This window comes from Heptranchias perlo, chromosome 20 (genome assembly GCF_035084215.1).
Source record: "Heptranchias perlo isolate sHepPer1 chromosome 20, sHepPer1.hap1, whole genome shotgun sequence".
NCBI lineage: Eukaryota > Metazoa > Chordata > Chondrichthyes > Hexanchiformes > Hexanchidae > Heptranchias > Heptranchias perlo.
In genome coordinates, this window is record NC_090344.1 from 27,583,366 (window position 1) to 27,595,234 (window position 11,869).

An 11,869-nucleotide genomic window follows, 5' to 3' on the forward strand; every position below is an offset into this window, starting at 1 on the left:
TGTGGACACCAAAACTGTATGCAGTATTCCAGGTGCAGTCTCACCAATACCTTATATAACTGCAGCAATACCTCCCTGTTTTTATATTCTATCCCCCTAGCAATAAAAGCCAACATTCCGTTGGCTTTCTTGATCACCTGCTGCACCTGCATACCAACTTTTTGATTTTCTTGCACGAGGACCCCCAGATCCCTTTGTACTGCAGTACTTTCCAGTCTCTCGCCATTAAGAAAATAACTTGCTCTCTGATTTTTCCTGCCAAAGTGCATAACCTCACATTTTCCAATATTATATTGCATCTGCCAAATCTCCGCCCACTCACCCAGCCTGTCTATATCCCCTTGCAGGTTTTTTATGTCCTCCTCACTCTCTACTTTCCCTCCCATGGCATGTATTAATTAAGCAAGCTGACCAGCCATTACGAACATCCCATGCATCATTTTAAATCTTTTTTTTACATGTACGCTCGTTTGAAGTGATTTCTGTACATGGGCCCCGAAATCTCTCTGCTCCTCCACAGTTCCTAGTTTCTCACCATTTAGAAAATACTCTGATTTACCTTTCTCAGATTTAAAGTGGATGACCTCGCTCTCCCCACATTGAACTCTATTTGCCGCAGTTTTTCCCACTAACTGAATCTGTCAATTCACACTTTTCAACTTCCTGCTTCTATCTACATTACTCACTGCTCCACCAGAAGGCTGCGTGTTCAAATCACGCCGTGGTAAGAGTTGCTTTTCGAGTTGATTTGATTCTAGATCGTTCCGGAATGAATGTTTTATCTGCTTTTTCACAATAAACAGAACCTTGCTCTAAAGTCTGCTTCCCTAGTTCCCAAATTTCAGGGAGGCTTCTCAATCTGCCCTCGATTTTTGACCTTGAACTGCGGATGGAACTTTTGCAAAGAGGGTAAAGAAGTCCCCATATCGCTCCCAATGAATCTCAAACGCTTTGGGAAGAAGTTCAGTGCAAATAATCTGAACTTTAAAGCCACCTCAATGACCTGCGCTTTCCTTGAATGAGTTTTGTTCGCCTTTGCATTCGACCGTGAAATCGTTCTCGGTTTTCATCTCAATGAACCAGAGTGTGACCGCCTTGTATCCGTCAGCGTGCAAGTGGCGCATTTGGGGTAAGCACGGGTCGTTTTCAACTTTTGAAATCTCACTAAGCACCAGAGAAAAGAAGCGTGAAATCAAACTTTCCCTGTAAATTACGAATTGAAGGGACTATCGCTCCAAGCGGATCTGGACAACTCGCAGTGCAGCCGCACAGGAGTTCCAAATCCACCCTCTCGCCACTCGGCAATCGCATTAACTGAAGTTTACTCTGACCTAGTGTCATCGCGCTGAAATCGAGTATTTCTCAGCCTCTTTTTTTTTTCTTAACATCATAGTTACTGGTTTAAGAGTGAAAACTGCCGCCCGCCTGAATGTTAGTGCAAGAGACAACTTTGTAGAGACAGTGTCGTGTCAGAGCTCGTTGGACCTGCTCATGTCAACTCATCACATTTTCAGCAAAGCCGAATATGACTGGGAGAGAATGAAGAATGGCGAATCACAGCTCGATAAATCAATCCTCTCGACCACGAGGGGACCGAGTCTTCCAACATACAGGTGTTTAATGGCAAGGTGAGTTTAATGTTGAGAAATAATACAGCACAGATTTTCACTCGTGCAAACTTCACACACTTTATTTTGGAAAATTAAACTGATAGTACAGAGATGTTATATTGATCGCCGCAACGTGAATTTTTAGCTCTTTGAGTTAGTGGTTCAAAAGTAAACGTAATGCTTTTCTGTAGCGCAATCGGTTCGCGCGTTCGGCTATTCGCAGAAAAAAATATTAGTTCGACTCCGCCCAAAGGCGCGAGGGCAACTTCTACCTTAAGATTCATGGTCTCGCATTTCCTGGTTTCCATTGTGTGCTTTGGCTGCAAAAGAAATGCCCGGTTTCGATCGCCAGCTGAGATCGGCTGATCTTCCACCATTTAACCTCTGATTGGCTTCAAGGAAATCAGAATTCTTCTTGACAGACAAGGTCCGAAGGTTGCAGGAGAGCCGCTTCACTCTGAAACCAGACTGTTTCCACAATGAATGTCACTCCCTTTATTTTGGAAACGCAAAATTGTATTCACATTCCAAAGGTTTTCAGTTGATTTATGAGAGATCATTAAAGGATCCTGCAGCGCTGCCTTGGATAATAACAACAGTTCTAAGCCGCATTTCAGTCGAGGCAGCAAATCCTCACATCCGAGTATCTGCACCCTTAAATCCGAGTATCTGCACCCATACACCGGAGTATCACACCCTTACACCCATTAACTCATTAACCGTCCCCAGTCACCAAAAACAGCTAAAAAAATCCCAACACATATACGGACACATTTTTATTTCCTGTACTTCAAAGGAGATTTGGGGAAAGTGGGCGCTGATACTCAGAAACTCTCCCTCACGTATCGCTACTTGGTGCTATTTTTTTCAGAAGGCTCGTTGGTCTCGGGGTCTTATTCTCGATTCGGGTTTGCTGATTGAAATATGCGAGAGATCCCGGACCAGCCCTCATTTTCCCCAAGGCTTACGATGTTGACCTGCTGTTAAAACTAGCGATTTCGATGCTGGAAAGTAAAACTTTGCAGCAAAATCGCAACAGCATCATTAATGTTCGTCAAGGAAGGGAAATGACACCCTCCACTTCCTCTTACACAAGTGACTCCAGTCCCACCGGAATTTATAATGCTTAATCCACTCTGAGCTGGATTGGCGAAACACTCTCAAGAAGGAGGCTCATCATCTGTTCACTGCAAAAGTCAATCTGCTGAACTTCCGGCTCTGTCAGACTGAATGTTCCTTCAGACAGGTTTCTAACTGGTCACATGCATCCTGCTGCCGTGCGAGCATTGGTGCTTGAGGGGTAGAATTCTTGTTTGCAGTAATTCTATTCCTGTAAAAATAGCTCCTGAAGATCGCAAGATGGAAAGTATCGCGGCAGTGGTCTAACGCGCTGGTTTAAAGCTCAAGCTAAATTCCATAATTTGTAGTTGGATCAAAATCATAGTTTGTGGCTCCAATCCCGCAGCCTCCCTCCTGTAAACGAATAACACTAAACATCTCATCTGCTATTGCAACAGGGTAGCCCGGAGGAACCACATGGCAACACAAATAATTAGATGAATTTTGGAACACAGCAATTGTTCCTTCAACTTTGGTGGAAAATTTCACAAGGAAAAGGATTGGTTGATCCAGGTGAGACTCGAATAACAACCTCGCCATTTCCCGACGCTGTGTGTCACATAAGGACCGCGCACTGACTGCGCCGCGAGAGCCCGGTCACTCTGATCACCTGTCCCACTCTGCTGGAAAGAATATTAAGGTGAGGTGTCCTTACCTGTGGAAACGTGTCCTGTCCCCATAATGAAAATAATATCTGCACTTTCACTTTCAGCTTCTTTCACATCCTCTGCTCCATCACACTACAACCGGGTTTTCTGTGAACAGGTCAAAATAAACATTGGCAGAATTTCTAATAGCAGTGGGATTCAAATCCACTCCTCCATAGAAATTTGATGGATCACATAAGACTGCGAGGCCGCGCTACCATAATGTCACAGTAACGTTTAAAGAGCTGTTTAATGCTCAAATAAATGAATTGAAGCTGATTGACCGCATTTACCCCGTGCTGGGGTTGTTCACCTTAGAGCAGAGAATGTTAAGAGGAGATTTGATATAAGTGTTCAAAATCATGAAGGGTTTAGATAAAGTAAATAAATTAAATTAAAGAGAAACTGTTCTTATTGGTGGAATGGTCGAGAACCAGAGGACACAGATTTGCGGTGATTGGCAAAAGAACCAACGGCGACATGAGGAAACACTTTTTTACCCGGCAAGTAGTTATAATCTGGAATGCGCTGCCTGAAAGGATAGTGGAAGCAGATTCAATCGTGGCTTTCAAAAAGGAATTTGATAAATAGTTGAAGGGAAAAATATGCAGGGCTACCAGGAAGGAGCGGGAGAATGGGACTAACTTGATTGCTCTTACCATGAGCTGGCATGGGCTCGATGGGCCGAATAGCTTCCTTCAGTGCTGTAATCATTTTATGATGGTATGATTCTATTTATACTCTTTATTTTCTTGACATGCATTTCTCTATCTCTCCCTGTCTCTGTCTCTTGTTTTGTCCCCTGATGGACTTCTCAGGCTTCCTTGAACGGCGACTGCTGATCGAACCTGTAAAACGAGCAGAGAAGGTTAAAGAAAGATTGAGACGGTAGGAAAAGTAAAGGTGCAACCCAGCTGCTGCAGCTATTGTCGACACACTTATGTCTCTTCGCTCTCACAGTGAAAGAAAGCACCAATTTGATTAAAGTATACTTATGGTAGATTGTATATTATCACGATGCCGAGACAGACGGCAATCATATCATTGAATCATACAATCATGGAAATTAATGCCACCGAAGGAGGCCCTTCGGCCCATCATTTCTGTGCCGGCCGAAAAAGAACAGGTATCTAGCCTCATCCCACATTCCAGCGTTTGGTCCGTAGTCTTGTAGGTTACGGATCTTCAAGTTTTTTTTTCAAAACGATGAGGGTTTCTGCCTCTACCACCCATTCAGACAGTGAGTTACAGAACCCCACTATCTTCTGGGTTGAAAAATTTCTCCTGCGCTATCCTCTACTCCTTCTACCAATTAAATTAAATCTATGCCCCCTGATTATTGACCTCTCTGCTAAAGGAAATACGAGTTTCCGATCCACTCTATCTAGGCCCGTCATAATTATATACACCTCAATTAAATCTCCCCTCATCGTCCTCGGTTACAAAGAAAACGACCCCACCCTATCCATACAATCCTCATAGCTATAAATCTCCAGCCCTGGCAACATCGTCGTAAATCTCCTCTTTACCCTCTCTAGTGCAATCACATCTTTCCTATAATGTGGTGATCAGAACTGTACGCAGTACTCTAACTGTGGCCTAACTAGTGTTTCATACAGTTCCATCATACCTCCTTGTTCTTATATTCTATGCCTCGGCTAATAAAGGAGAGTGTCCTGTATGCCTTCTTAATCACCTTATTTACCTGTCCTGCTACCTTCAGGGATCAGTGGACATGCACTCCAAGTTCCCGCTGTTGATCTACATCTCTCAGTCTCCTCCCAAGCAATGTGGTTTCAGAGCAACTAATTCTGAAACGTCTTACGTCATAATTCAAGTCGTACAGTCGAAACCAATTTGGTAAAGTGGGACTTATATTCGTGACTGGAAATAGTTAATGTACAACTTGATATTGCTCTACACCGGAATAGAAAACGAGATTGGATGGACAGAAGAGGACTGAAAGAATGGCCGAGCGGCTGTGGGAGGCACCGAACCTTTACACTGGCTGCACAACTTAAGTTTCAGCGGCCCGTTCGTCTAGGGGTTTGATTCTCGTTTAGGGGGTAATATTAATTAATATGCTAGAGGTCGCAGGTCCAATCCCGAACGAGCCCTGGAGTTTCACTGCTTTTAGTGGAAAGTCACCAATTGGCTTCTGACATCTTTTCGGTGTTGCTGTTGGTAGAATTGAATTATATCCAGAGCATGTTTGAGCTCCAGAGGACAGACTGCAGAAGTTTCCAATGCACAACACAGGTGAAGTCAATAAAATGTCTCAAGATGACGAGGAGGTTGAAGCCGAATGTGAATTTACTCCAATTTAGTCCATCTCGTTGATATTGGATAACGAGATAGAAAGCCACGTATCGAAGTTTGCCGATGACAACAAGATTGACAGCATTGCTGGCAGTGTAGATGGAAGCATAACATTACAGAGAGACAGTAATATAATTAATGAATGGGTTAAACAGTGGCAAATGGATTTCAATTTAGGCAAGAGTGAGGTCATCCACTTTGGACCTAAAAAAGTTGGAACAGAATACTTTCGAAATGGTGAAAAGCTCAAAACTGTGGAGTTCCAAAGGTAGTTAGAGGCCATGTACATAGATAATTAAAACGTCATGGTCAGGTACAGAAAATAATCAAAGAGGCTAATGCAATGCTGGCCTTCATATCTACAGGACGAGAATACAAGGGGATAGACATTATGCTACAGCTACACAAAGCTCTGGTTAGACCACACCTGGAGTACTGTGTTCAGTTCTGGGCACCGCACCTTAGGAAAGATATATTGGCCATGAAGAGATTGCACTGTAGATTAACTAGAATGATACCTGGACTCCAAGGGTTAAATTACGAGGAGAGATTACACAAACTAGGGTTGTATTCCCGGGAATTTAGTAGATCATGTGCTGATTTGATCGAAGCTTTCAAGATATTAAGAGGAACTGATGGGATAGATAGAGAGAAAATATTTCCGCTCGGTGGGGTTTTTAGGACTCGGCGAACATCGCCGAAACACGAGTCAGGACTTTCAGGAGTGAAGTTAGGAAACCCTTTCTCACCGGCACCTGCAGTCCCAGGATCTCCTCAAACACCAGCCCCATTAACACTCTTGGTCACCGGACATTACATTCCCATGACGTCCTCTATCTCCCGTCCCATTAACGCATTGATCAGCGGCACCGACAGTTCCGGGTTCTCCTCTACCTCCAGCAACATTAACACATTGATCACCGGCACCTCAATTCCTGGGATCTCCTCTACCCCCCACCACCCCATTAACACACTGATCAGCGGCACCTACAGTCCCGGGATCTCCTCTAACCTCACCCCCCCCCCCCCCCCAACCCCATTAACTCACTGATCAGCGGCACCTACAGTCCCGGGATCTCCTCTACCTCCGCCCTCCCCCCTCACCACCCCATTAACACACTGGTCACCGGCACCTACACTCCCGGGATCTGCTCTATCTCCCGCCCCATTATAAACCTGTTTACCGGTACCTACTATCCCGGGATCTCCTTTACCTCCCGCACCATTTACACACTGGTCACCGGCACCCACATTCCCAGCATCTCCTCTACATCCCGCCTCATTAACAACCTTGTATGCTTGTTTATTTTATGACCTTAAATTTCTCAAATATGGTAACTCATTTGGTGCATTTAGTTGCCACTTGATATTTTACAACTTGTACTTGCTTGATACCCGGACTTCAATGGTTAAGTTACGAGGAGAGATTACACAAATTCGGGTTGTATTCTCTAGAGTTTAGAAGGTTAAGGAGTGATCTGATCGAAGTTTATAAGATATTAAGGGGAACAGAGAGGGTGGATAGAGAGAAACTATTTCCGCTGGTTGGGGATTCCAGGAGTAGGGGGCACAGTCCAAAAATTAGAGCCAGACCTTTCAGGAGCGAGATTAGAAAAAGAAGTTTGTAACTCTCTTCCGCAAACGGCAATTGATACTAGCTCAATTACCAAATTTAAATCTGTGATAGATAACTTTTTGCAACCAAAAGTATTAAAGGATTGGCCAAAGGCGGGTATATGGAGTTAGGTCACAGATCAGCCATGATCTTATCAAATGGCGGAGCAGGCACGAGGGGCTGAATGGCCTACTCCTGTTCCTATGTTCCTGTGTTCCCAGATGTTAACTGAGAAACGCTGTAAAATGCTGTACAAATAGCCTCAGTTGATAAACGATTCTCTGATTGCAGAATATACAGTGTTTGCAGTGCCGTAGCCTGGTAGAGAGATTCAGACACCGTATGGCAAAGCATTGACTCTGCTTCACATCTTCCAATTATTTAATGAAATTAACAATCACAGTAAAGGGATATTTCACCACATTCTTCAACTGCTCTCTGAATTTAGTCTGTGTCACGGCATAAATACAAGTGTTCGTGCAGCAACTCAGAAGCTGAAGCATGAGTCCTATTTCTTGTACAAAGGAATGTAGATATACAGAAGAATACCCTAAATAATATATCCGGTTGCATATAGAAAACACCATATACAGCGCCCAAAACAGTATAAAGTTTCCTGAGATAACAAACAGTAAAATGATGGACTTCCTTCTGTTCTCCATCTCTGGGTCTCTGGGATTCTCCCCACTGCTGTTGCCTCTGAGTCTCGTGCGGGCTCTGCTGGCCACTAAGATGTGCCTGACGGTTAAGGCATTGAGCAGTAGAATCAGAACAAATGGGACCCCCGGAGTGAGGATATAATAAAGGAGTTCGATTGCTGCCCACACACGTGAATACAGAAAATTGAGTGTTACATCACAAAACCAGGGTTCATTGACAAGCATATACCGACCCGTGAACATAAAGTACCAGAAAATATTCTTCAAACAGCTCAGTACAGTCACGGTTCCGAGAACCACAGCCGCCGTTCTTTCCGTGCAATATTTAGTTTTCAGCTTTTGGCAACAAATGGCCACAAATCGATTAAAGGTGAAAGTGACGGTGAACCAGACAGAACAGTCTGTGGCTGCGAAAAGCAGGACGGCGTGGATATTACACACAGGAATGGACCGTTTCACGAATTGAAAGTGAAACATATCAGCAATCGGAATCTGCCTGAGTATCAGATCGGTGATAACGACCAGTAGATCCGCCTCTGCCATCGCCACCAGGTAGCGAGTGACACATTTCGAGAGACCGCACTTTCCCCGAGACATGATCAGAATCGTCAATAAGTTAACTGTAAGGAAGAGAAATAAACAAGGAAATTATTCATCAGGCTCGGACCCCCTGTAAATATTAGTGCCTTCTCTTGACCCCCTGTAAATATTAGTGCCGTCTCTGGATTCCTGTAAATATTAGTGCCTTCTCTTGACCCCCTGTAAATATTAGTGCCGTCTCTGGATTCCTGTAAATATTAGTGCCTTCTCTTGATCCCCTGTAAATATTCGTGCCGTCTCTGGATTCCTGTAAATATTAGTGCCGTCTCTGGATTCCTGTACATATTAGTACCGTCTCTGGATTCCTGTACATATTAGTACCGTCTCTGGATTCCTGTAAATATTGGTGCCATCTTTGGATCCCCTGTAAATATTAGCACCATCTCTGGGTTCCTGTAAATATTAGTACCGTCTCTGGATTCCTGTAAACATTAGCACCATTTCTAGATCCTCTCTAAATATTAGTAGTGTCTCTGGATCTCCTGTTAAAATTAGCACCATCTCTGGATCCCCTGTTAATAACAGTACTGTCTCTTGATCCCCTTTAAATATTAGTACCATCTCTGGATCCCCTGTAAATAACAGTACTTTCTCTTGATCCCCTTTAAATATTAGTACCATCTCTGGATCCCCTGTAAATATTAGTACTATATCTTGATCCCACTGCAATTATTATTACTGCCTCTGGATCAACTGTAAATATTAGTTCTGACTCTGCATCGCCAGTAAATATTAATACATTCTCTATATCTTTCTGTAAATATTAGTATCATCTTTGGACCCAATGTAAATATTAGTACTATATCTTGATCCCACTGCAATTATTATTACTGCCTCTGGATCAACTGTAAATATTAGTTCTGACTCTGCATCGCCAGTAAATATTAATACATTCTCTATATCTTTCTGTAAATATTAGTATCATCTTTGGACCCAATGTAAATATTAGTACCGTCTCTGGACCCAATGTAAATATGAGTAACACCTCTGGATTCTCTGTCAATTGTAGTGCTGTCTCTTGATCCCCTGTAAATATTCGTGTCGTCTGTGGATCCCGTGTAGATAATAGTACCGTCGCTGGATCCCTTGTAAATATTAGTAACGTCACTGGATCCCCTGTAAATATTACTACCATCTCTGGATCCCCTGTAAATATTAGTACCATCTATGGATTCCCTGTAGATATTAGTACCATCTATGGATTCCCTGTAGATATTAGCGCCGCCTCTGGATCCCCTGTAAATATAATCACCATCTCGGGATCCCCTGTAAATATTTATGCTATCTCTGTATCTCCTGTAATATTCGTGCCGCCTCTGGACCCTCTGTAAATATTAGTACCGCCTCTGGATCACCTGTAAATATTTGTACTATCTATGAATTTCCTGTAAACATTCGTGCCGTCTCTGGAACCCCTGTAAATATTAGCACCATCTCTGGATCCCCTGTAAATACTTACACACCCCAAGGACACATTGTAACTTAAATCTCACATTCAGAAAACCTGCGTTTATATATTTCCCACTCCTGTTCCCCGTATCAATATATCTCCCATCGCGGGTACCGCCTCTAAATATTAAGCTCGATATGGATACTTACCAGGCGCACCAACAGCAGCGAGTGTTGGACAGGGAATGACAAGAACAGTAATAAAGAGAAAAATGTTTCATAGAATTAATAACTGGATACAGAAACTTACCAGGAACACCAACAGCAACGAGGAGAGGATAATAAATTACTTTTATCCCCATAAGCGCATAAGATATCCACCACTCTATTGATATTGAATCATAATCGTCATGCAGATATTGAAAAACCCAGAATGGACTAGACCAATCTATTGTTCTCAGATTCCGACCCATTGTTGTAACATTCCAATCTATTATTCTCAGATTCCGACCCATTGTTGTAACATTCCAATCTATTATTCTCAGATTCCGACCCATTGTTGTAATATTCCAATCTATTATTCTCAGATTCCGACCCATTGTTGTAACATTCCAATCTATTATTCTCAGATTCCGACCCATTGTTGTAACATTCCAATCTATTGCTCTTCGATTCCGATCTATGCTTTCCCTTTCTGTAGAGCCGCTGATCTCTGTTAGTGCCGGAGGTTATGCTCCAACTGACACTATGGGAGAACATGTTGAAAGAAGTCGATTATTTATAGCAGAGAGAAACACTTCAATGACACAATTAGGGCCCATGGAGACTGATATTAATTACACTCGCTGAACAAACAGATTCAGTTAATAACTTTAAATCCAACAATTTTTATATCACAACATATATTTAACCAAATATTACACAGATAGAATGCCCAAAGCCCAGTATATTATTTTAATAAATGTTTGAAAGAACCGAAACTATGAGACCCGCAGTCTGACAGCACGGATGTGAAGCCAGAGCAGCTTCATTTACAAATTGCAGATTATTTCCGAGTGAAATCGTTTAGTTTCAGAGAGTTTCTAACCAATTCTCAAGGGTTGAGCTTACACTGAGATGGAAACTGAACTATTCTACCATTCAGTTTGGAGATCATCCCGTGAATATTTTTACAATCTCTCGATACCCTGTCAATATCGGCAAGCCTATGGACCCTCTTGTAAACATTGGTACAGTCTCTGGATCTACCTGCAAAAAATGGCACTGTCTTTGGATTCTACTGTAAATATTCGCATAGTCTATGGATTTCCCTGCGAATATTCCTACAGACAATGATAAAGGCTCTGGATATTTCTAAAAATATTGTTCGGCTACTGCGATTCCTGACGCAATCTGTGGACTGTATAAATATGTTTGCTGTCTAGTATGCCTGTAAATATTGAATCACTCCCACAGACCCCGATAAATGCTGACATAATCTGGGTACATCTTGAATGTCTATAGTCCCTGGTACCGCTGCAAATATCGACTCACTCTCACAGACCCCTGAACATACTGACACAATCTGGGGATTCCCTGAATGTCGACAGTCCTTGATACCCCTTTATATATTAACCCGCTCTCACAGATCCGCGTACATACCGACACAATACAGAGGCTCTCAGAATACCTACAGCCCTTAGTACCCCTTTATATATTAACACACTCTCACAGACCCCTGTAAATGATGACACATTCTGGTGATTCCATGAATGTCTATAGCCCATTGTACCCCTTTATATAATAACCCACTCTCACAGACCCCGGTAACATTCTGGCGACTTCCTGAATGTCTATAGCCCATTGTACCCCTTTATATATTGATTCACTCTCACAGAACCCGATATATTCTGACGCAACAACAAAAAAACA

At 42.7% G+C, this 11,869-nt stretch overlaps 1 protein-coding gene across 1 annotated transcript; it reads right to left on the bottom strand.

Moving 5' to 3' along the window:
• Window positions 1-7,687: 7,687 nt before the first annotated feature.
• On the bottom strand, window positions 7,688-10,320 carry LOC137336096 (probable G-protein coupled receptor 139). Its single transcript, XM_068001585.1, has 2 exons — window positions 10,269-10,320; window positions 7,688-8,589 (listed from the first exon to the last, which is right to left on the bottom strand). Exons 1-2 carry the CDS (start codon window positions 10,318-10,320, stop codon window positions 7,688-7,690), a joined length of 954 nt encoding a protein of 317 aa, XP_067857686.1.
• Between the last annotated feature and the right edge of the window lie 1,549 nt (window positions 10,321-11,869).

Excerpts from the sequence above, each read along its gene's own strand:
- LOC137336096 (XM_068001585.1), bottom strand. The coding sequence starts at position 10,320 with ATGGGGATAAAAGTAATTTATTATCCTCTCCTCGTTGCTGTTGGTGTT. Across the intron at positions 8,590-10,268 it reads CGTTGCTGTTGGTGTTCCTG|TTAACTTATTGACGATTCTG; the intron begins GTAAGTTTCTGT and ends TCTTCCTTACAG.